The sequence below is a fragment of the Oreochromis niloticus genome, linkage group LG19, assembly GCF_001858045.2.
Source record: "Oreochromis niloticus isolate F11D_XX linkage group LG19, O_niloticus_UMD_NMBU, whole genome shotgun sequence".
NCBI lineage: Eukaryota > Metazoa > Chordata > Actinopteri > Cichliformes > Cichlidae > Oreochromis > Oreochromis niloticus.
In genome coordinates this window covers 2,707,625-2,732,946 of record NC_031983.2, presented here as the reverse complement: position 1 = coordinate 2,732,946, position 25,322 = coordinate 2,707,625, and the positions used below count along the sequence as shown (strand labels likewise).

The 25,322-nt window shown below is 41.7% G+C and overlaps 1 protein-coding gene across 3 annotated transcripts in view; it reads left to right on the top strand.

The window, feature by feature from the left end:
• Window positions 1–24,138, top strand: part of baz1a (bromodomain adjacent to zinc finger domain, 1A) — a 34,926-nt gene extending 10,788 nt beyond the window's left edge. For all 3 annotated transcript variants that reach the window (XM_013266070.3, XM_013266068.3, XM_013266069.2), the window contains exons 8-30: window positions 2,471–2,713; window positions 2,801–2,896; window positions 4,207–4,345; window positions 6,576–6,707; window positions 9,189–9,509; window positions 9,637–9,802; window positions 10,715–10,822; window positions 11,130–11,191; window positions 11,278–11,375; window positions 12,088–12,332; window positions 12,452–12,636; window positions 12,749–12,879; window positions 12,963–13,105; window positions 13,217–13,368; window positions 13,546–13,617; window positions 13,749–13,831; window positions 16,459–16,623; window positions 17,907–18,121; window positions 18,204–18,302; window positions 20,925–21,103; window positions 21,366–21,574; window positions 21,994–22,081; window positions 22,169–24,138. In XM_013266070.3, the coding sequence (XP_013121524.1) occupies window positions 2,471–2,713; window positions 2,801–2,896; window positions 4,207–4,345; window positions 6,576–6,707; window positions 9,189–9,509; window positions 9,637–9,802; window positions 10,715–10,822; window positions 11,130–11,191; window positions 11,278–11,375; window positions 12,088–12,332; window positions 12,452–12,636; window positions 12,749–12,879; window positions 12,963–13,105; window positions 13,217–13,368; window positions 13,546–13,617; window positions 13,749–13,831; window positions 16,459–16,623; window positions 17,907–18,121; window positions 18,204–18,302; window positions 20,925–21,103; window positions 21,366–21,574; window positions 21,994–22,081; window positions 22,169–22,344 (3,507 nt within the window). In that variant the 3' untranslated portion in view covers window positions 22,345–24,138. The remainder of the gene's footprint in view (window positions 1–2,470; window positions 2,714–2,800; window positions 2,897–4,206; window positions 4,346–6,575; window positions 6,708–9,188; window positions 9,510–9,636; window positions 9,803–10,714; window positions 10,823–11,129; window positions 11,192–11,277; window positions 11,376–12,087; window positions 12,333–12,451; window positions 12,637–12,748; window positions 12,880–12,962; window positions 13,106–13,216; window positions 13,369–13,545; window positions 13,618–13,748; window positions 13,832–16,458; window positions 16,624–17,906; window positions 18,122–18,203; window positions 18,303–20,924; window positions 21,104–21,365; window positions 21,575–21,993; window positions 22,082–22,168) is intronic.
• The last annotated feature ends 1,184 nt before the right edge of the window (window positions 24,139–25,322 follow it).

Genomic DNA, 25,322 nt, shown 5'->3' with positions numbered 1-25,322 from the left:
GAGGTTAAAAAAAAGGTTAACCCTCTGGGGTTCAGGGTATAATTGGCCATTTTTAACTACTCTTGATTTTCTCTCCACATTTTACCTTTAAAAACTATTTACTTTGCCTTGTTTGGTATCATTCTTTTCAGCACAACCTCACATGCCTGAATCTACAGTTATGTTTTCATGTTGACATACTGTATTAACACAATTGATCTAAAATCAGTCAAAAAACATAAAATCACAGTAGAAAAAGTTATATTTTTACTGTAACAACCACAAACATGTTTAATGAATCATATTTCATAACTTTAAATGCAAACATAAATTGTCAATTTTAAAATCCTATGCACAAGTTTTGCAAACAACAAAGTTATTTGCATCCCTTTACCTTTTACCTTGATTTTTTAAACAACCATTTCAAACTATTTAAAGAACAATCAGCTGTTCTTCAATAAGATGCTGCACAAATTATTTGTGCCACTCCAAAAAAATCATTTCTGTCCACTATAAAGGAGAACATCACAGCCTGATACCTGCAGGTCTGACAGCAGCAGGTGTATCACTGCTGTTTCTACCTGGAGACAGCAGTCGCCTCATTGTTCTGACACACAACACAAAACTATCCACAACACTACACACTAACTACACAAGACAACACATTAACTACACACTCCAAACACGCTAAACGTCACAAATCTCACATCTCAAATCTCGCTCTCTCTTTTTCTGCTGTCTCTCTCTCTCTCTCTCTCTCTCTCTCTCTTGCTGTCACTCCTAAAACTTCCCGTTTTAAAAAAAAAAAAAAAAAAAATTATTTTATTTTTTGGTCATAAGCAGAGAGTGCTTGCTAGCGCTGTCCTTAGACCGTAAACATGATGAAACTATTCAGGAAAAATGCCGCGTATATATTGTTTATCATGACTCTGGTTTTACGTGGCCTATCAACACAATTTATAAACTGGTATATATCACCTTGTTGCTTTGTCATCTTGAAGTAGTCATGTGATTGGCTTACCACGACTACTTTATTCTTCCTCAGTCAAACAGCAGCACTCATGCGATTGTTTTGCCCCCTGAGCGCGCAGCTGCTTAAAGCTGTAGCGTCCAGATTACTTGCGTAGACAGCTACTTCCGTGCAGCTGATATAAGATGCAGTAAGCTGAACACAGCTTCAACCGTCGGTTTGTTGAAAAATAGTAATAGACCGCATTTTCTTGTTAGTAACTGTAACGGCGTTGTAATGATAGGAATAGTAATTAGTTAAATTACTCGTTACTGAAAAAACTAACGCCGTTACTTGTAACGCCGTTATTCCCATCACTGGTGTTTTCTGAGACAAAAGTATTTCTTATCCGATTACTCAATTAATTTATGGAAAATTTGACAGATTACTCAATTACTAAAATAATGTAGCCCTAACCAATTTTGATCACAAGTTGCAGTAAATTCAATTTATTTATACATCAGTTGCCTCAAGGCGCTTTATATTGTACAGTAGATTGTTGGGTTTTTCTCTGTATGTATTATTGTACAATCATATGACCCCCTATGAGCAAGCACTTTGGCGACAGTGGGAAGGAAAATCTCCCTTTTAACAGGAAGAAACCTCCTGCAGAACCAGGCTCAGGGAGGGGCGGGGCCATCTGCTGCGACCAGTTGGGGTGAGAGAAGGAAGACAGTAACAGCTTTAACCCCACCTGACGCACGGAGCTTAAATTCAACAGGAATCTTTGTTTTTCTTTGCTCAGAGCTTCCACAGTATTTTCCTGTAGACTTCTGATTGCCAAAAGCTTTCCAGGTGTAGAGTTGAGTTTGCTCCTGCAGTGCGTTGGGAAGAATGAGGGTTGAGACATGTCTGCATTTAGTCACACCAATGAGAGGCAGAGGGGCCTGCTGCTATCTAGTGGCAGCTTTTTGACAGTCATTAGAAGTAGCTGATGTATGGATTATTACACTGATGCTGTGCATCAATGAAATCTGATTAGACAACTAAAAACACTGTGGACTAATCTAATCATCCCACCCTACATACTCTGTTTTAAATGTCACAGTTTCACTACAACTTCTACTTAAATGTTATGTTTATAAATGTGAGCTGGTGGCATTAGCCTGAGACACTGCAGTTAGCAGGGTACAAACACATGGCAACTCTATCTTGTTATGAAGAGTTTGGAGTTTATAATGGAAAACATAAGTCTTGATATCAATTGTTACTGCAGAACTATCTTTGAGGAAACCACTCATCCATGTTAGTTTCCATGTTTGTGTTAAAGTTTCTGTATCCATAAGGTGATCCGGTTTATTTGGTCCAGGTTACATAAACATCATCCTTAGACACTGAAGGGTGCACACATATACTCTAACTGTAGTATAACAGGAATGAGTGTCAGTGGTGTCTGCAGTTTACTCTGTCATTAGGTAAACCTGAAATGTTACGTTTGTGTACACAAAAAAAAAAAAAAGCATGTAAACGTTGTGTTTTCAGGCGAGTTCGTCTCTACTGAAAGCTGCAGAGGAGAAACTAAAGTTGCTACAGCAGAGGGAGGAGATGGTGGCTGCAGCTCAAGACAAGGCTCGACTGAAGAAAGAAAAGGAGGAGGTGCAAGAAGCCAAGCGGAGGGAGAGGGAGGACAAGGAAAGGCTAAGGGAAGAACAGAGACGCAGGTTTGAAGAGGAGAAACAGAGGAGGAGGGAGGAGAAGGAGCGCAGGAAGCTGGAGAAAGACCGGGTAAATATCTTTAATCATCAGATCTGAAAAGCTGCACATCAGATAAAATTACAGAAATTGTGTTGAGACATGTTTTCTGATTCACAGGAACGAGAGAAGTTAAAGGAGGAGAAGAAGAAATATGCAGAACAGCTGAAGCTTTGGAGCAAACCCAGAGAGGACATGGACTGTGAAGACCTGAAGGTCAATGAATGCACTGCCTCTGCCATTAGCACATTTGGACAAGCATGTTGACTGAAACTTCAGTGTTGGTACAGGGGAAAGAGAGCGAGTGGAAGTCAGAATCGGTTACACAGTACACAACACAGTTTTCACATTTTAAAAAAGAAACATTAGTAAACACAAAGCTGTGTCTGAATACTCGGGATGTGAAAACTTTCACTTCCTCATTGTTTTGTGCTAAACTGTTCCTCATCTGGACTGACAGCATATCCCTGCATTTACATGAGACAGTGACTCAGTAGTGCCTGTTGTTGTCTGAGGAGCAGTGAGACATGCTTTTAGAAGAAGCTTGGTCTAATGTAAATCAGAAGAGGACAGTATGGCTTGTTTGTCCGCTGCCTCTGTACTGTCCTCATGGTTATAGTCTGTGGTGACGTGTCACTGAAGTCAGTATAGGCCTCTGAAAATGGCATAGCAACTACACGTGAGGAGGATTTAAGCTTAGAGCTCACTTGGGTCCTGTGATGTAAATCTGTCATCAGACAGTGAGCATGAGGGTCTGTGCTGATGCCTGCCTGTTTTTTGTGACTGCTTGGACTCCCTTGTTGAAAATTTACAGAAAAGTACAGCAGCTACACGTGCGCTATAGATGGTAGACGTCAAAGAAGTATAACAGGAATGACTACTCAGTCGTTGGTCCTCCTGGTGTCCACGTTTGCAACAGATTATAAACCAGGGTTTAAGATGCAGCATCAGATGTCATCTTCTATGAGTCGCTGCTACAGAAACATTAATCAAGTTTTGGTGTCGTGCAGTTGTGTTGTAGTTGTTTCACTTTATAAACGCTGATGTGTCAGTTCAGTTTTATTTATACAGCACCAAATCATAACAACAGTCGCCTCAAGGAGCTTTATATTGCACAATAGATCATACAATAATACATACAGAGAAAAACCCAACAATCATATGACCCCCTATGAACAAGCACCTGGTGACAGTGGGAAGGAAAAACTCCCTTTTAACAGGAAGAAACCAGAACCAGGCTCAGGCAGGGGCAGCCATACTGCTTTATCTATAAAGCCCATATGGTTTTGTTTTGTTTTTTGGACAGGACTCAGACAGACAGCAATTTAAGGAGAACATGTGACTAAACATGTGACTCCTGGTCCGATTGGGAAAGGGACCAGAGAAGACCAGAGTCCCACATTGTTTTGGCAAAGTTACACACTGATTGATTTTAATGACCTCCGATTGATGTAACCGGGTGTCATTACTGCTGACGTGATTTATAATTTTACGGAATGTGTTGCTCTTTTTTTTTCTTCCACCAGGAGCTGCCAAGGCCAATTCCAGTGAAAACCCGGCTTCCAGCAGAGCTCTTCGGAGATGCTCTGATGGTTCTGGAGTTCCTGCAGGCCTTTGGTGAGGCCTTTGACCTGAAGGACGAGTTCCCTGATGGGGTCTCTCTGGGTGAGAATACTTCTACATACTCTTTACAGTTGATGGCAGAATTATTAACCCCTTCCTCCAGTGAAAGTTTCACAAATGCTTTAACAGAGCCATGGATTTTCTACATAGCATTTCTAAACATACTAGATTTCTTTATAAACAGTAAATTATTTTTATTTGCACAACATTTATAAAAATTATAAGATTCCTGAAAAACTGTCCTTTTTATTGTGTTTTAACTTGGTACTGCTCAGTGTTTAAACTGAGGGGTTATCCTACAATTACCCAAACTATACAAACTCTGACAGGAGTTTGACCTGTTATTTGGAAAGCAGCATATCAAAAACAAACTAATCAGGCTGGATTTAAAAGAATCGCTCACAAAGCAGGAAATGGATATCTATCTGGTCAAGGTGGGGAGGGGAATGATGACGACAAGAGAAAACCTTAAGCTGTCAGCAGCAGAACTGGGTCTGGGTCATTGCTTTGTCTTCAGACATGACAGTACACAGGGCTCGCAAAATTGCTAGCCCGACGTCCCGGGGCTAGCGATTTTTCCAGTCGGGCTACCAAAATCTAACTCAGCCCTGCCTGTCGGGCTATCATAGGAAGGAAAAATGTATGTCAATGCTGTTCCATTCTTTCGGAAATGTAGCTGAGTAATTATGTCATTGGCATCGATGAGCCACTGTCAATATGTGAAATCGAGTTTAAATTTGTGCTTCTTCTTTTTTTTGGCTTTCACTTTCACTTTGCGATCGCGCGAACTGTGTATAGAGAGCGGCAGCACTGATTGGTGAGTGACAGATTAATTGCGCACCAATTCCTCTGGCATCGTCTTATCAATCGTTAGCTTACTATTCAAACGTGACAAGTGAAGTCTCCTGCAGCAAACTAAAAACAGATGGATTTACGCCGGTATTTTAGTTCTGCTGAGCCAAATAATAAAGGTCAGGGTGAAGAAGGGGTAGCCAAAGAAAAGCCGACCACAAAACGGAAAAGTTATGACAAATCAGACTATGAGGCAAAAAGAAAGCTCAGCTTTTTTGGTTTCATGGACAAAAGAATTTATGTGGCTGGAATATGACGAGCTAAATAACATCATGTTCTGCTGGTTTGTCGTGAGTTTCCCTCGATATCTGAGTCGCCAAGCGCCTTTGTAACTGGGAGCAGTAATTTTAAGAAAGACCCCATCAGAACCCATGAGAAATGCAAGAAATGCATTATTGCTTAGTATCTTTCCCAGAACAAACACCAATTGCAAAAACATACTAAAAATAAACCAAGCACAACAAGAAGTCCTGAAAAAGCTGTTTAGAACAGTGTACTATGTTCCAAAGAGTATACCATTGGCAAAATGTAGCTTCAAAAAGCAAATGGCCTAGATCTTGGTTCCACTTACCCCTTACCCAGGACTTAAGCGGAAATTTCAGATTCAGGATCTGACACAGACTGATTCATGTTCTACACAGTTCCAAATATTTGAGTTGATGATTGTAATTTTTATACAATTGTTGTAGTTTGTGTTTTAACAATTTTTTGATGGATGTTTTGTTTCCTTTACAATATTATACTTTAATGTATATTACTGTAAAGGAAACAAAACATCCATCAAAAAATGGTTCTCATTTTTTTTTCGGGCTACTTAAATTTATTTTGGGCTACCAAACACTGAAGAGTGCCTGCCCGAAGGGCTACCAGGGATTTTGAAATTTTGCGAGCCCTGGTACATACATCGCTTCTGGGAAAGAAATGCCTCCAGAAGGCCAAAGTGAACATTATTGACTGACCTGCACAAAGCCCTGTTACTTTTTTACTTTTCTCTGTTTAAAAACATTTACAGTGTGTCCTTGTCTGTACTCTGCTCCCAGGCTGGTTACGTGTGATGCTGGGCTGTTTTGTAGCTAAAGTGATATGTAGATAAAGGAGGTTCTAATTATAAGCTGCTGCCTTTTCTTTCATTTTCTTTTCTTTTATAGAAAGTCCATTAGACTTTTTTCAGAACAGAGAAATTCTTTTCTTTAACTTATTTAAAACTTCTACAGTTTTGTTACTCAGTCATTGATAGAAGGGACTTCAATTACTTTTAGGTAACTTTGATTTTAAATACCTATATCAAAGTGAAACATTGAGTTAGTTCTAACGCACAGAGATGCAGGACCTTCATTGTTTGGAGCAGCTGTTTAGTAGTACTGTTTTCCAGTTTCTGCCTGTTTTCTGACTGTGATGTATGACTGTTGTCTTTCTACAGAGGTTCTGGAGGAGGCTCTGGTGGGTTCTGATCCTGAGGGTCCTCTGTGTGAGCTGCTGTTTTTCTTCCTCACAGCCATCTTTCAGGCTCTAGATGAGGAGCAGGAAGAGGTAGCCACAGACCAGGTTGAAGGTCAGACACACTTGCTGTCTTTGTCAGCAGTACACTACAGGAAACTGACAAACACAAGAAAAAACTTACACCCACAAGCTGTCCCATACAGATCCAGACCTACAGCCTAAACACGATTTTATGATTTAAAACCTGACGAGGCCTTTCTGTTTTAACTGGTGCAGCTTTTCTGGCCTTTACAGTAGTCGTTCCATCCCACATGATAACACTCAGCCAATCAACTCTGTGCATTACAGGCAGTCACCACTGGGACACTACAGCGTTAGTAAGATACACATTAAAAAAACAGTAGAAATGAGAAGAAAGAGGCGGATCCATGTAGAATAAAGAAAAGAAGAGATACAGATGACACCAGGAAAAGTCAGGTCGAAATAAGGAACAAAAAAGGAAAGACCGTGTTTGGCTCCACACACACACAGTGAACTTAATCCAAACTAAACATCTCCCCACCTCATCAGTGAGCACCTCCACATGTGTATGAGCCCGACACTGTTTAAGCCCAGATTTAAAATCCTGGCAGACAAGCTCAGTTCACCCACTGAGGAAAGAAGTGGGGGGGTTGATTTAATACGGAGAGAAATCTGCCTGCAAAGTGTTGCAGACGTGTAAGATATGACCCACAGGCACAAACTAAGAATTCAACATGTGTACAATGATTTGTGTGCAACTTTTGAAGGACTCACAAGCGTTTGCATCAACCCACACACAAATGCGAAGCTATCTGAGCACACGTCAAACTGTTCTACAAACACGTACGTCCAAACCTGAAGAAATATCGATCATTTACACACAGTTTATTAAGTTCAGCTTAATGAGTCTGATCATTTTCTCTATAAGCTGTGTTCAAGTCCCAGTGTAACATGGACACACCGGCCTTCCGCTGTGTAGCTGTGTTTGTTTGTTTATTGTAAATAAAGTGGACACGCACAGACAGGTTTGTGAAAGAGAAAATGATCAGATTCATGAAGCTGAACTTAATAAATTGTGTGTAAATGATCGATATTTCTTCAGGTTTGGACATGTGTATGTAAATAGTTTTACATTTGAAAATGTGTTACACATGCCGATCATATCGTACACATTTGCGTCCCTTTTGCAGCTAAATGCTCCATAAATAAAAGAGAGGAAGAATGTGAGCTCCCAAAAACTTCACAACTGTTAAGCTGTGTTGAGTTTTATTGTGTCTAAGGCTATGTCCACACGTACCCGGGTATTTTTGAAAACGCAGATTTTTCTATGCGTTTGCACCTTTCGTCCACACGTAAACGGCGTTTTCGGTCACTGAAAACGGAGATTTCTAAAAACTCCGGCCAGGGTGGATATTTTCTAAAACTCCGTTTTTGCATTTACGTGTGGACGAGAAAAACGGAGAAAACGCAGCGTCAAAGGTGTGCGCCTTTTTTGACGTCACAGTGTGCGCCACGTTGTTGTTTCGGTGAAATGAATTTCTACAATACTGTTACTGTTAATTGTACTCTCTGCAGTGTTTAAATGCTTACATATACACACACAGTTACTGTCCCTTCATATATACGACTCGGTTCTGCTTCTATGCCCCATCTTTGTTTACTTTTTCCCACCGAGGCTTCTAGACTTCTGATTGGCCAACATTTCTACACGGTTAGGAATATAGCGCCACCTGCTGCTTTGGCATGTTCCTAGCAGCGTTTTCCTTCATTTCTGCCTTTACGTGTGGACGGGATTATTTTTTAAAACGAAAACGGAAAATCTCCGTTTTCAAAAATACCCGTGTACGTGTGGACGTAGCCTTAAACTTTTCCTCCCTTTATTAAACTTTGCACTTGAGGAACATGCACACTTTTCACGTGTTTAATGGTGAGACTTTTCAGCAGTCATATGTTCATTTCTATGCATTGTATTCCTGTCCAAAATTTTTGAATTGTACTGATTTCATTTGATTTGACAGTCAGGTAATTTTGTGTGTGTGTGTGTGTGTGTGTGTGTGTGTGTGTGTGCGCACGCGCGTGCATTAATATCATAAATATAAGAAAATACCCGACTGTCAGGTCAATGAAATCAGTAACATGCTAATGATACTGCTAATAGCTAAGCTGTTGCTTTTACCTGTCACGTGCTGCAGTGCAAACCAAGCAGCAACTTTACCAACCTGATTAAAACCAGTTTCAATGTTAATAATAAAACAAAATTTGATTATTCATATTGTAATGGCCGACCTTTGCTTTAAGAACTTTCTCCAACGGGGGACCTCTTTTAAAGTTTAGTTGAATACACCTGTTACAACCTTCTGTTATGTTGTAGCTGGTCACAAGAGGGTGCTGTGCTCCACCTTTACATGACTAATTTTAATACATTGCCTGACCTTACAGACACATGGATGCCTGCTGTCTCTGTGCACTTTTATGTAATAATAAATGTGTGTGTCGTGTGTTGCGTTATTGCATGTGTGTACAGTCTGTGTGTGTCATGCGTCTTTTATTCTTACTATGCGTGTGCCTTCAGACCTGACAGACGCTCTGGACGACGACTCTGACCCCACGTGTTCGGCTCTGAGTGCTATCGCCTCATTGGCTGCAGCCTGGCCTCAGCTACATCAGGGCTGCACTTTGAAGCAGCTCGACCTAGACAGCTGCACACTGTCCGAAATCCTGCGCCTGCACATTTTGGCGTCTGGTGCTGACTGTAACCACGGGAATGCAAAGTTCCGCTACCAGAAGCAAGGCGGGTTCACCGTAATGGACGACCCTTGTGTGGAGCTGAGACTGGCAGATCCAGCACTGCTGAAGAAGCTGTCATCCACAGCAGTGTATGACCTCACCCCAGGTCAGCGACCAACCACATACCATCTGCTTTGTGTTCTTTTGTCAGCGAATATGTAACATGTCAATCAGATAATGATACAGTGATAGTGCTGTGTGCACGTTTCATCAGTCAGCATTGCTGTCTACAGGGGAAAAGCTGAGGATCCTGCAGGCTTTGGTGGGGAAGGTGCTGACGTTGGCATCCAGCAGAGACTTGATTGAAGACTGTGTGGAGGAGCAGCGAGCGGCGAGGCACGAACTGAGGGAGATTAGAGCTGAACAGCACCGTAGGGAGAGGGAGGAGGCTGCACATAGGTATATACACGGGCGGGCACAGTTTACCAACAAATATACACAACTTACCTGGAGAGTGAAGGTTATCTATCTGAGAGTGTAGAGTCATCAATATTGAAGTCAATGTTCACTCACCAGAACTGGTTAAAAGGCTGGTTTCATGAAAACATTTCACCTCTCTCAAACAGTGGAGAGTCCCAGGCATTAAAACCCCCTCAAGAGGGTCGTTGACCCGTTATTGATCATCTGCCTCATCACATGAGCCAAGGTGTGAAAAACAGATTGCCATTACCACTAGAGGTTTGGGGTCAAACCACCGTGTGACCTTGTCTCATCCTTTCATGTGGCCTATTGAGGCCATCTGACACTGAAGCCATGAGTTGAGCAAAGGTGGCGTGTCCAAATAGAGCTCACATTGAGGCCCGTATCATTGTTCACAACATCACGTGACTGAAGATAAACAAGGTCCCATTTCTCTGAATAGATGCGACTGCCTCACTGTGTGATCGAGCTGTTGAAAAGACACAGGAGTTCGTTTTTTTGTGTGAATCTGAGGTTCATCACAAGCTTGCACAGAGATGTAAGCACATTATGGAGCTGCCAAAAAGGAGAAAGAGATCAGCAGATTGGGAGCACATTAACAGCAATGCAGTACATTAGTTAATGTAATTTGTTACATTGTCAAAAAAACTAGCAATGCTGTAACTCTGTCAAAAAAATAACAGAACCACTTTAAGCCTTCAAAACATTATACATTATGTACAATAGTTAAAAGAACCTGTATGTAATGAAAAGGATGTACAAAGGTACTCCTATATAGTGTGCTTACAATACAGACATGCAGGAACACATGACCGTATATAAAAATCACTGAGAAGATGAATAAAGTCAAAGCCTTGAACATGACCAATTTAACCTGCTGTGTACTTCCAGGGTTCGTCTTCGTAAGGAGGAGAAGATGAGAGAGCAGGAGCAGCGGATGAGGGCGAAAGAGGAGAAGATGAAGGAACAGGAGCTCAAGGGACGACTTCAGACCAATGGGTACGGAGGAAACTGCAGACATTCATAACTTTAGTGAACTGCCTCGTTCAGTAACTGGGAAGTGCAAAGTCATTTTATTCTGCCTGAAATGTTCAGATTTAAGATAAACAGCTGGCTTTCACATGTCAGTTACAGTCTTCGTAAAAACCAAGTAAAAGGGCATCTTTACCATGAGTGTATGACACTCCATCAGTAGTGTTAGCAATACTTAGTTCAATATTATAAAATCTTTGATTTTATTTACCTTCCTACTGGTTTTCATTGAGTCTCTGACAGATATCAGAACGTTCTTGTATTTGTTCTGCAGTGACTCGGTTACAGAGCATCACACTGAAAATGAAGAGGAGCAGAGCAGCAAGATAATGAAAGGTGAAAAAGACAACAAGAAGAAGAAGCAGGAAGAATGATAAAGTTTGTGAATGTCTAAAGTCAGACGTGTTTCTTCTGTCCTCCAGCCAAAGGAAACCAGAAAGAACAACAGCAGCAGACGGTGTCTGACCTGAAACCTCCCACCAGCCTGACGGCAGAGGAGCTGGGGAGAGAGCAGGAGAAGGTCAGAAACAGACACTTTGTCAGGAAGACAGGAACAGTTATGCTGTTCACACTGCCATCGATACAAAGAGAGAGCATGTACACACATGACCAGGAGCCTCAGCGCCGTCCAATACAACAGCTGTATCAGCCACCAACACTTCGGTGTTGTTTGAACATCCTAGTTCTTGTTTTTTGTCTGATCTAAATGTGCTTTTAATTAAAGCCTTCTGCTAAAGTCCAGGTGTTTGAAACTGCTTTTAAAACAGGCTTTTTTTTCTCCCCTGTAGCAATCAGAATTATTGTCTGAACAGATTCATGTTCCCAAGTGGATCATTTACCGTGCCACTTGATTGTCATAGTTGATTTAGTCTTTATTGTTTATTTATTTTTTATTTTAAGTTATTACAATCAGAACAAACAGGACCAGTCCCAGGGAAGAGAAGTTGGGAAAGAAAAATAGAGAAGGAGAGGGAAAAGACTGAAAATCTGCTTCAACAAGCGAATCGAAAACAACACAGCAGGGAAACCATGGCAACAACAACACGAGCATCAGTAACAGTCAATAATAAATACTGTGTGTGTGTGTGTGTGTGTGTGTGTGTGTACGCCTGTATTCATAAAGCAGTTTTTGTTTTTTCATGGCGTCTTCTTCACCCAACTTTCTTAATGAGAGTCACAAAAGCCTAAAAATCAGAAGAATTCAGTTTCATCCAGCTCTGTCATCACTGCAGGTCAGAGAGCTGCAGGAACGCATCCAGAAGGCTGCAGCCTGCACCTGCCTGTTGCCTTTGGGCAGAGACCGGCTGTATCGGCGATACTGGCTGTTCCCTTCAGCCTCCGCCCTTTTTGTGGAGGCGGACTACTTCGGCCTGACAGAGGACATGCTGCAGCCCAGCCCAAAACCTGACCAGGACACAAGCACCATCAAGGTGGAGAAAGGAGAGGAAGTGGCCAAGGATGAAGCAGCTAGTGCAGGGTAGGTAACATTTTATACTGGGAGAGAACCAGTTAGTTTCACACACAGCTTTCTGATGGTGACTTGCCTTCATGACTAAAAAGTGCCGCCTCAAATCCCGCCCCCCTCCACACCTGCAGCACACCAATCAACCAGTCCAACCAGTGGTCCTTCTACAGTTCATTGGAGGAAGTTGATCAGCTAATCGAGGCTCTGAATCCTCGAGGTCACAGAGAGAGCAGCCTGAAGGAGGCACTGCTGCAGGAGAGAGAGAGGCTGCAGCACCTGCTGAAGAGCTGTGACAGAAACAAATATGAACACACAGGTAAGAGAGCCTGAAGCTAAATGCATGGGTGGACACGGGTTATATCCTCATTAGGACTACAATCATTATCCAGACACAGATGGTAATCACTCACACCTTTTCTTTTACCCAGAGGATCAAGAGTCATCCCAGGCACTCCCAGAATGCACTGCTGCAGCTGAGTCTATGATGGAGGTGAGACTCAGAGAGCTTCTGCTGGATATTGAGGACCGGATCCACCAGGGAACTCTGGGAACTCTGAAGGTGAGAGTGCCTGCTGACGTTGGCAAAGGATGGGTGTCCTAAGCCACAGCTGACACATCTGTCTCGCTCTTTTAAATATTCAGGTGATGGATAGACAGATATGGCGCTCGGCGTTAGAAGTTGGAAATTATGAGCTGCTCACTTCTGATGGCAGAGAGAACACGGGGATGAATGGAAGAGTGGAGGCGATGGAGGTGGACTGTGCCCACCTGAGAGCCAGAGACAGGTGCGTAGTTTGGCCGTGATGATCCAGTACCGTCCAAATCAGGGTTTCTGTCTTCGTGTGTTCAAAGCTGAACGTTCCGGTGTGCGTTGTAAACATGTGCTTATTCTTCAGGCTTCAGGAGGTGAAATCTGACAGCTCTGCTGCGTATGGGTCCAGCGGCAGTGGAACTCCTCAGGTGGTCAGCAGCTCTGTACGAATCCTGGCTCAGGCTCTTGCCCACATTGAGCAAGGCATCGACAGACGCTTCCTCAAAGCTCCACTTGGTGAGTTTCTTTCCAGGCCTGGATTTGTGATGATTTGTAAATGGTGTCAGAGAGCGAAGGTGACTGCCTGAGAGAAGAGCAGGAAAGGACAAAATGTTGGTGGCACCAAAACTATTACAGCTACATGTTTATATGTACTAAAGCTTTCCACTTATTTTTACTGCATAACAACTGCAGCTGATGAAGACTCAAAGAAAGACCACAAGATGAAGAACAAAAAGAAGAAAGATGAGGACCAAGCCAGTGATGGTATGACTGACTTCTAATAATATTATCATCTGGTTGATATTCTACATTTCGGTGTCTCGGTAGAGCCGGGTTACTATTTTAAAAATAAAAACCAGTGTGGTCTTACCTGTGTGTGTGTGTGTCTGTGTCAGATGGCAGTGACTGTGGCAGAGTCAGTAAAACGGTGTTGGAGCGATGGAGGGAATCTCTGCAGTCCTGCTCCAGCCTGTCTCAGGTCAGATTATCACATGATTCTGTCCACATGCTGAAAGTTGAGCTCTCACTCTCACTGGGACTTAGAAGTAAAGACACAAAACCATCTGAGTTATGTTCACTACATTTATTTTATCTTAATGAAAATCTGTTTATGGTCATGCAAGTTCTTGTTTTTTTTTCTTTCCCCCAGATATGTTTGAGCTGTTCACATGTTGGTATGACAGAGTGGAATTTACAGAATCAATAATTGATTTTTTTTGTTATACATTACAAACAAGGCAACACAACACAATGTGATACAACAGCCTCCCACACACACAGCCTGTCCAGCTAGTCTGTCTTAATGACAAGCCAAAAAACTCTAACTGCTGGTTACAGCTGCAGAAATGTAGAGCTGGGTGCCCAAACTCCACTGAAAGAGGAGAGTCTGTCACTAAGAGTATATCATGTTCGCTCCAGATGTAATGTATTTGCAACTTCATTAAGCCAGAGCTGTAAGGGAGGTGCGTCTGTTTCTTTCCAGTGAGTGAGAATAAGCTTCTTTGCAATAATAATACAGTAGGATCTAAAACATGGCTTTGCACTGTCTATTCCCACAGCATCATCAAAAAGAATAGTTGTTAGTGGATCAGAGTTCAGCTGCACGCAAAGAATTTGACACATTGAATCAAAGATGTCGGCCCCTTGGGACAAAAAGGTTTCCTCAGCTGGAGAGCATTTCTCACAGGAGAGACCTCAGGCTTTATTTTATTTAACCTTTTTCTTTAAAAGTGTGGATGACGTACAGCTTTGAATTGAGTAAAGCATTGTCTTTCATTATAAGAGCATTTATGGAAATTCTCCAAAGCCTTTTCCCAGTGAATATCAGTGATTGTCATACCTAATTTCCCATTTAGATTTGATAAAGGACGAGTTCACAGGACTCACTGACATTAGACTCTGATAGATGCAAGAAAGTAATTTCTTTCTTAAGGGGTGAAAGTTGGAGACTTTTATCAAGACACCAAATGTTGAGACTCTCACAGCCCTGTACGCATTTCCTGACAGAGTCTCTTGTCTGCAGGTATCTGAAAAAGTCTCTTCCTGGTAGCTTGAAAGAGGCAAAGACTAGTGTGGCAAAGTCCTACCTGTTTCCAAAGTTTAACTGTATTGTGTAGAATAGATATGATGGGATAAAGACTTGCAGTTAATCTGCTTAAGAATACATATGGTGCTGTGTTTCACCACATTGCTGTCATACATAGGCTGACAAGCTTCCTGCTCCAGTTACAACCATGTAGGGATTACCATTGACCAGTATGTCATGAATTTTATATGCGAAGCCCAGGAATAGAAGAAGAAAATAGGAAGTGCTAACCCTCCCTCTTTTTTAGACTTGGAGAGATGTTTCCTAGGAATTCTGTGCTTTATTGTCCCGTTTAACAAACAAAAAAAGAAGAAGAGTGAATTCAAATTTTTAAAATGTGATTTTTAAATAAATGTAACCAATCAGGCAAAATTATCATCTTAATAGCGTTATAGAGGAAGAGTGTTCCATTACTGTATACTTGACTGGAGCTCAGATATTAAGGGAGAGAAGTTAGATTTTAATAGAGAGGAATAGCACTTTGTAAGCTGAATACTCAGATATGTGAAGTTCTCATAAGCTGTACTGAATGGGAGGTTTTGTAGCCAGGATGAGTTACTCACATTAGTTCACTTTTATTCACATTTATCCAGACAAAGACCCAAATAAGTTAATTTGTCTAATATGGTGGGAATAGTCTTTTCTGGCTGGGTGATATATAATAGCACATCATCTGTGCAGAGTGAATTTTATTAGTAGTTGTATCAGTGTTATAACCAAAAATAGTTGGATCTTTACGTATGCTTTCAGCAAGTGGCTGAAAATCAGTGGAGAGAGGGGGCCTGCCTGTATATAAGTGATGGTGACAGAATCTGGCTGGTAAGAACACGAGCATGAGGATTGACTTAAAGCAGTTTTACCATTAAAATAAAGTTTTTACCCAGTTTGAATCTGTCCAATATTTCAAACAAACAGAGCCGTTCAATCTGGTCAAATACCTTCTCAGCATCGAGTGCCAAAACTGATAGCTCTCCTTTAGGTCTGCCAGTAGAGTGAGTAATGTTAGATAGTCGTCTAAGATTAATGAGTTTCTCTGAGGTATAATTGTTACCTCGTCAAAGGTAAACAAACAGAAAAAACTACAGGAATCCCTCACAGTGAATAAAACGACAGCCAAAAAAGTAAAAGCAAGAGCACAGTAAAATATACTTCCCTGTACTGTTACTGCTAACCTCTGTTAACCCAGTAACTAGTTACCCACTAGCCCCCCCCCCCCCCCCCCCCCCCCCCCCCGGGCTCATGCAAGTTCTGTTCTTCCTACTCTGTTTTTTCTTTTTTCTTCTTGTGTGTTTGTATTTTTGACAGAGAAATTAAGTTTTGAGAAAATCTGAGCTTTTTAACCACCTTAGTGTTTTGTTTTGTTGTTTTTTTTCACAAACCTTTTTTTGAAGATGAAAACTTTAGACAAATATATAGTTTTAGGAATATATTCAGGTTTATGTTGTGGTGAGTGCTGGCCCGTCCTGATGTTTATGGTTGAGTTAACTTCTTAACAAGTTTATGTGGTTGTTTGTTTTCAGGTGTTTGTTCACCTGTCCAGTCTGGAGCGAAGTATCCTGTGGTCTCGCTCCATTCTCAACGCCCGCTGTCGCATCTGTAGATGCAAAGGAGATGCAGACAACATGGTGCTATGTGACAGCTGTGACAGAGGACACCACACCCACTGTCTGAGGCCACGCATGAAGGTAAGCACACTACACCAGCACTGTGTCACAGGTTTATTTGTAGGTGCACTAACACTGCATGTTTACATTGCTGCCATTTTGTTTTATTGACTATTTTGCATAAATGTGCTAAATTAAGAGATCTAGTGTTCGTTCCTCCTCCTGTGTACAAATTTCTGGTTTCAGAAAATGTATGAAGTGTGTGTGAGCCATGAACCTGCAAGTATTTGCAATTAGGAAAAAAACGTACTCTCTGTGATTGCAAAACCTGCAGGTTGGCCAGTAAGCAGGTAAATCAGGGGTCTCAAACTCCAGTCCTCGAGGGCCGCTGTCCTGCAACTTTTCCATGTGTCCCTGTTGCAACACACCTAGTAGGTCATTAGCAAGACTATAGAACTTGACTGCATGCTGAGGTGGCAATTCAGCCATTTGATTCATGTTACAGCAGCTCATGAGTGAATGAACATGGTGCAATAAAAGTATTTTTAGAAGTATATGTTTCCAAATACATTTACTTAAATTTACTTGAGTAGGTAGGGTTAGGGGTTGCCACCTCAGCATGCAGTCAAGTTCTATACTCTTGCTAATGACCTACTAATTGTATTCAGGTGTGTTGCACCAGGGACACATGGAAAAGTTGCAGGACAGCGGCCCTCGAGGACTGGAGTTTGAGACCCCTGAGGTAAAGGTTTGTTCCTGCTCCACCCAACTTTCTTTAACTTGCCATGAACAGCACTGTTACCCAGGGATGTGTGTGACTGAGTGATCATCACTGTTGTTACTAGTCAGTACCACATTTACTAGTCCTTCAGTCTAATTGATGCCGAATGCCACTAAATTATTGTGTCCTGCATCGTTGTTGAGAAATCCTATAAATCTGTTCATCTAAGCCTCATCCTGTTATTAACACTATTGGAATGAGATCGCGGATACAAGCAGTGGAAATTAGCTTTCTCTGAAAGGTGGATGGACTCTGCCTTAGTGGTAGGGTGAGTTCATTCTTTTAGGAGGGGTTCCAAGTACAGCTGCTACTCTATGTCGAAAGGAGACGGCTAAGGCTGCCCCCAGGTGTTGTGGGAGGAGCATGCCATACTGGGAGGAACCCCCATGTGTAGGCCTGAATACGCTGGAGCGATTACATCTACCTTTTAAACTCTTTGAAAAGAATGAGCTGTGTGCACAGTTTGTGTGCGCTTCCAGTAATGGAAATGTTTGTTGGAAAGCTTCTGATTGTGAGGCAGCGGCTCCCTGCTGAGCACGTGTTTGACATGTTTCAGGGGACCAACCAGTTTGTTTTCTCTCAGTCTGTTCCAGAAGGTGAATGGTTTTGTCCAGACTGTCGACCCAAACAGAGATCCAACCGCCTCCCATCCCGTCAGCGCTCGTCTATTGACGAGGAGGAGGAAAGAGACTATGACGATGAGGAAGAGGAGGAGGAACAGTCTGAAGAGGAGGAGGAGGAGGAATCTGAAGAAGAGTCAGAGGAGGAAGAGGAGGAAGAAGTAGTCGTTGTCTTGAAGTAAGTGTTAAAAATAAATCAATAAATGACCTCGTTCTTCAGGAATGAATCGTTCTGGAGCTTTTCTTTTGAATCTCTGCAGCCCTAAGAAGAGGCAGACTCCACTCCCCAAGGGCAAGAGCCAACAGGCCACACCCAAGAACAGCATCACCACCTCAGGGAAAAACACATCAGCCTCCAAGTGAGTATCTACCATAGCTTGACCTCTTAGGTCATGTAGTCCTGACTGCAGTTTTACAATAATCCCCTAACCTTTCTTTAATTCCATTTTATTTATATAGCGACAAAGTTGCCTCAAGGCGCTTTATATTGTAAGGTAGAAACCCTGAAATAATACATACAGAGAAAACACCAACTTCATATGACCCCCTTTAAGCAAGCACTTTGGTGAGAGTGGGAAGGAAAAACTCCCTTTTAACAGAAAGAAACCTCCAGCAGAACCAGGCTCAGGGAGGGGCGGGGCCATCTGCTACCCCTTTGGGGAGAAGAGAGGAAGACGCGCTGTGGAAGAGAGGCAGAGATGAATAATGACTAATAATTAAATGAAGAGAGATGTATAGACACATAGTGAGTGAAAAAGGTGACTGAAGAAGAAACACTATTGCAGCATAACTAAGGGAGGATTCAGGGTCACCTGGTCCAGCCCTAACTATATGCTTTAGCAAAAAGGAAAGTTTTAAGCCTAATCTTGAAAGTAGAGATAGTGTCTGTCTCCTGAATCCAAACTGGAAGCTGGTTCCACAGAAGAGGGGCCTGAAAACTGAAGGCTCTGCCTCCCATTCTACTTTTAAATACTCTAGGAACAACAAGTAGGCCTGCAGTGTGAGAGCGAAGTGCTCTAATAGGGTGATATGGTACTACAAGGTCATGAAGATAAGATGGGGCCTGATTATTTAAGACCTTGTATGTGAGGAGCAGGATTTTGAATTCAATTCTGGATTTAACAGGAAGCCAATGAAGGGAAGCCAAAACAGGAGAAATCTGCTCTCTCTTTCTAGTCCCTGTCAGGACTCTTGCTGCAGCATTTTGGATTAACTGAAGGCTTTTCAGGGAGTTTTTAGGACATCCTGATAATAAAGAATTACAGTAGTCCAGCCTGGAAGTAATAAATGCATGAACTAGTTTTTCAGCATCACTCTGAGACAGGATATTTCTAACTTTAGAGATGTTGCGCAAATGGAAGAAAGCAGTCTTACATATTTGTTTAATATGTGCGTTGAAGGACATGTCCTGGTCAAAAATGACTCCAAGGTTCCTCACAGTGTTACTGGAGGCCAAGGTAATGCCATCCAGAGTAAGAATCTGCTTAGATACCATATTTCTAAGATTTTCAGGGCCGAGTACAATAACCTCAGTTTGATCTGAATTAAGAAGCAGAAAGTTAGCGGCCATCCAGGTCTTTATGTCTTTAAGACATTCCTGCAGTTTAACTAATTGGTGTGTGTTATCTGGCTTCATGGATAGATAGAGCTGCATGTCATCTGCATAGCAGTGAAAATTTATGCTATGTCTTCTAATGATGCTGCCTAAGGGAAGCATGTATAATGTAAATGGTACATAGCCGATTATTAGAGATAGGTTGATCAGATTTAAGATCGAAGCATTAATTAATGGCAGGACTTCTTTGAGCAGTTTTGTAGGAATGGGGTCTAAAAGACACGTTGATGGTTTGGAGGAAGTAATTATTGAAGTTAACTCAGAAAGATTGATTGAATCTTTATTTTGAACATGTTGAAAAAGTACAACAACATAGAATTAAAAAGAGACAAATAAACAAAGCAAAACAAAAGGAAAACGAGCAACCACAACTACAAATAACTTTCATGTTCAAAAAGGAGCAGGAAAAAGCATAAGCTTGTTTAATTCCACCCCTTTTCCACTATCTAGTAATCAATAGACTACAGAAATACCATATATGTTACGTGTATTTTTTTTAATTTAATTTTTATTTTTTATATATATCTATAGAGAGAGAGAGATGTTTCTATCTATCCATACCTACGTATATACACATACACACATATACACATTTTCAATAACCCCAGTAACACCTCAAAGGATACACAACCTACAGATATATATACCCATACCAACATGCCCGTGCACCCGCACACACATGAAAATATTGGACAAGAACACCCTATGAAATCTCTACCTCCTCCCTGTACCCTGCAAAAACCACATCCTTAAACCGCTTTTTAAACTGCGCCATGCTCGAACATTGTTTCATATCTTTACTTAGTCTGTTCCACAGCTTCACTCCACACAAAGAGATGCAAAAACTTTTTAATGTTGTGCGGATACAAGGATGTTTTAAATGTAATTCCCCCTTCAGATTGTATCCCCGTTCCCTTTTAGAAAACAGTTTTAGAATATTGTCAGGAAGCAGGTTATTTATTGCTTTATACATAATTTGTGCAGTGAGAAAATGAACCAGATCTGTGAATTTTAGAATTTTTGATTTTAAAAATAGATCAATTGGAGAAAAAGAGTCTAAGTTCATGAGAAGTTCATGAAGTCATTACTAGTTAAGGTTAAAGGGATGGTTGGCTCAACAGTGCTCTGACTTTTTGTCAGCCTGGCTACAGTGCTGAAGAGAAACCTGGGGTTGTTCTTATTTTCTTCAATCAGTGATCAATAGGAAGATGTTCTGGCTTTGCGAAACTAAACTTTAGTGCAGTCACAACAAGTCCTGATCTAACTTTATTATTTACTTATGCTAACTGTAAATCTTCATTTTGTTGTAATCCAGATGAGTATGCCGTGTTTACAATCCCACTTTACTGACTCTGTCTAATCACAGATCTTCAGGGAAAAAGCCCATAACCCCTCCGGCCTCCGATGGGAAAATTCCAACCCGCTCCAGGAGTCGGACTGCTGCCCATGTGAGCCATGAGAACGTGGAACCAAACAGTCACATAAACAAACGCAACACCAAAACTTCACCAGCTCAGAGTGAGTCTCGCAAGAGGTCATTAACAGGTATGTACCAATCAGCAAACAGAGCACACCTGCTGAGGGTGAACTTTAACAACTAACATATAAGCATCCACTCAACAATGTGTGCACCAATCAGTAACCAGCCAGTTAACATCAAATAACTCTAATAGACAGGTGAACACTGTGGTCCAGGCAGGTTTCTGTGGTGTACAGGAGCATGGACCACAGGGCACCATCCTGATTCTTAGCAGTATTGGTGCATTGCTGCTCTGACCTCATCAGTCTCTCCCTCTGCTCCTCGTAGAAACTGCTGCTCCTCGTAAACTGTCCAGACCCATCCTGCCTGTCCTTCCCTCGTCACACTCTCCAGGAGCCTCCTCATCGTCCTCTAACCGTCGTTCCTCTGGGAGGAACCAAGGAGTACACGAGCTGTCCGCCTGTGAACAGCTGACAGTGGAGCTAGTCAGACATGAGGACAGCTGGCCCTTCATGAAGCTGGTGTCTAGAACCCAGGTACTGCCCCCATGTAGCCATCTTGCAGCCAGATACTTACCTCAAAAACAACTTGGTAGGAAAAGCAGGTGAGTCAGGTTTAGGAAGAGTGGATAGTGGTAAGACTACACACCTCTGGAGCGGGGGATCACAAGTTCGATTCCCACCTGGTATCCAGTAAGGGTCCTTACTGTTGTTGTGTGCTGTTTGTAACGTTTCAGTCAGGATGATTTCACTATCATGTTTCTATGCAGGTGTGCTTTTACAGTACGTTTGGGATCATTGTCATGCTGGGAAATGGAACAGTTGCCATTTAGACATTTTCCACAGCAGTAATTAACTTAAGGCCCGAGTCGAGTCTATATTTGATGTCATTGTGTCTGACCACAAACACAGCCTGTAGCGTATTTCTTTTATTTACCCATCACATCTCTGTTCAGGTTCCAGATTACTATGACATCATTAAGAAGCCGATTGCGCTGAACACTATCAGAGAGAAAGTCAACAACTGTGAATACCAGACTGCAGGTGAGCCACGTGTAGATCACTGCGGTCAGAACATGCGTGTTTCTGTGCAGAATGTGACTCTCATTTCTCTCCCTTTGGTGTCTGCAGGCGAGTATATCTCAGATGTGGAGCTGATGTTCTCCAATTGTCTTCAGTATAATCCTCGTCACACTAATGAGGCAAAGGCTGGACATCGACTGCAGCGGTTCTTCCACGCTGAGCTTAGCAGACTTGGCCTATTGGAGCACGTCTCTGCCCTGCCCACCAAACGCTCCCGACACTGAAGCAGACGCACTCCTGTCACCTTCACCGCCGTCCAGGGACTGGAAAGAGGAGACGGACGTAGAAGTTGCAGTTGTTTTTTTTCCCGAAGGACTGAAAAGGTGTCAAAATGTATTAGCAACCTCTGTGCTCCGTTAAGCAAAGGGATAACGGGGGGCAAAGGTCAGCAAACACTTACAAGAACCATTAAATTAATGTTAAAAAGAGTTAAAGTTCCATCGTTAAAATGAGCTTTTTTCCACTGCTTCTTACATGAAACTTTTCTGGGAGCTCTGCCCTTCTCATCTGTTGTGCGTTTGAGAGCGTCTCTCTCAAAATTAAATACGTTGCAGCTGCTGTGAGTTCATGGGAAAATTGTGAGCTAGGCTTTGTGTGACCTGCTGATCAGGGCATTTATTTCTAGTCTATTGGATAGACAGACATGTAGCAGATTTATGGGCATAGACACATTCCTGTGGCGCTGTAACGACAGTAGAGTCCCACCTGATTTCACCTGATGTTTCCTTTAATCCAGAAAAGCAAAAACCACTAAATACTCTGTGACTTGAGGCCCTCAGTGTTTTCTCAGGGATTTGTGATTTCAGCGTAAACTGTTTTGGTACAGCTAGTTTTACTGAAGCGGAGCAGCTGCAGGGATTCGGGGCTCAGTCGATGGAAGTCTGTGGCCGGCACTATAACAACATTAAATTGTATTTAAATAAGTTTTCTAGCATGTGAAGTATCACCAGATTGGTTTACAAACGAACATTTAATAATAGAAAAATAACTGATTAATTCCTCTGAAAACGTAGTTTTCTACATTAAGTTATTTGATGGCATGCACAGCCTGCAGCATGAGCCTTTGGGTGACGTGATTGCAGCTTCCATGTACTCAGACTCACTGTGGGGCGTAGAGCTAAGTAACTTTAGCTTGGTTTGAACGGAAATGCTTGATTTTTCATTACAATACAATCAGAACATCATAAAAATGTATAGATTTTTGGCTAAATTTCATTTAATGATGACACTGAAACAACAGCCTTGTTTTTATTGGGATGTGTAAATTTAAAATATGCAGGTAATATTTACATGTACATCTGTTTATGTTAATTATCAATTCAACCAAACTGTGTTAATTGTGGCTTCCACAGACTTCTGTAATGATCTACTGGGTGAATTTCAAACTGTGACCAATAACATGCAGCTAGTAGTGCAAACCCTTTCATTATATTGCATTGGCAAAGTTCTAGATGCAGTTTGAGAGACTATGAAGATGCTTGAACATCTCAGGAACAGCTTCCCCCAGGTTAGCATTGAGACTTAAAGGATTCCTTTAAAGCTCCATTCAGATGGGATTCAGTTTAAAGGCGTGGATCTGAGTCTGTCGTGCGTTGAGCTACTTGATAAGAATTCTCTTTGTTAATCTGACAAAACACAAAAGTCTGATCAGATCTGATCACTAAAGAAATGCACGATTTGAGCTGGTCCTTTAAGCTGCAGCTGCCTCTGTGGATTTGTAGTTTTTGTTTGTTTGTTTTTTGACTACTGAGTTTTTCTACATTAGTATTTTTTTGGTTTTGTCAGCATTGTCGATTACATGCTCTGATGATGATGATGTCTGCGTTGAAGGATGGAGGTCAGCTGTAGACACTACACTGGAGCTGCTGCAGCCTCACTCCTCCCCTCCCCATCTGCTGTGTATTTATTTAGCCTCAGTATTGTCTTTATTTATGACTGCTAGCCTCCCTCTTCCTCCTGAAGCTTTCATCTGTTTGTTGTTCTAATGTAAAAATAAATCGACTTTTTATAAGCAACTACATCCAGTCACATGACCTTTCATCTTGAAAGTTGCTTTTGTGAATGTTTTCTTACATTATATATAATTTTTATACGTGCGACTGCTCGTTGAAGGAACAAACACAAACCAGGTGTTTATTTTTAGCCATTTTTTAGTAGACTTTAAAAACCTTAAAACTGAGAGGTGGTGTTTAGAACACAGAAAACATGATTTAGTCATCTGTGGAGCAGACTAAACATCTGGATATCCACAGACACCATCAGCGTGCTGGCTCAGATGCTTCTGCTCCTGGTGAAAATTCTCTCTTGACTCCTTGTAAGAAATATTTTTTCTGTTAAGTAAAGTTAGATCAGGACTTGTTTTAATTGAAAATAAACGGTTAAAACAAGTAGCTTATAACACACATGAACATCAAGAAGGGCCAAAGTGATAAAATAAACTTGACCACGTTGATATAATGTAAATAAATGTCACATTACTAACTTCAACTAAGAGGTGGAGTCAGTCATGAGCTTTTACAAGGGTGGAAAATGTGAAAAGGACCTCCTGTATGGGTCATTCCATCACACATTACAGATTGTGAGTCTTCATGTATCAGATACTGTATTTTCACACTTATAGGTCTTTTTTTTTTTTTTTTTGGTACATTATAATCTGAGGTGATTACTGTGATATTCACTGGTCTTTATCATCAAAATTAATCAGGATCTAAAAAAATGAAAGCCATCATGTAAAGTCCATATTTGAGCGCACACAAAGAACAAAACTTCACATTGCAAAAGAAAACTGAATTGCGTATACTTGAATTTTTCTGTACTGTAAATACTCGCTCCCCCTCAGCAACAGCTTCCAGACTAGTTGTGCAAAGAAGCCTCTGCCGCTTATCTCAAGCAGGTTCACCTGTGTCTGCCAGCTTTTATCACCGCAGTCCTGCACCATGGCTCCTCGCACCCCTCTTCCGATGGCCAACTACACAATGGTGATCTTTTTCCCTCTGCTGTGGAGAGCAAAACTACATCTGGTCTTATGGTAGTGTGGATGACATCTGGAACCTGGAGCCTCCTCTTCAGGTCTGCTCTTGGTTTCCATTCTTAGGCCAACTGAAGTAGACTTCAGCTGATTTTACTGAATACTGCTGGCTTTGCTCCCTCCTCCATAAAGGTTATTGCAGGTGTAGTCTTAGCTGTAAATGGACTTTTCCTG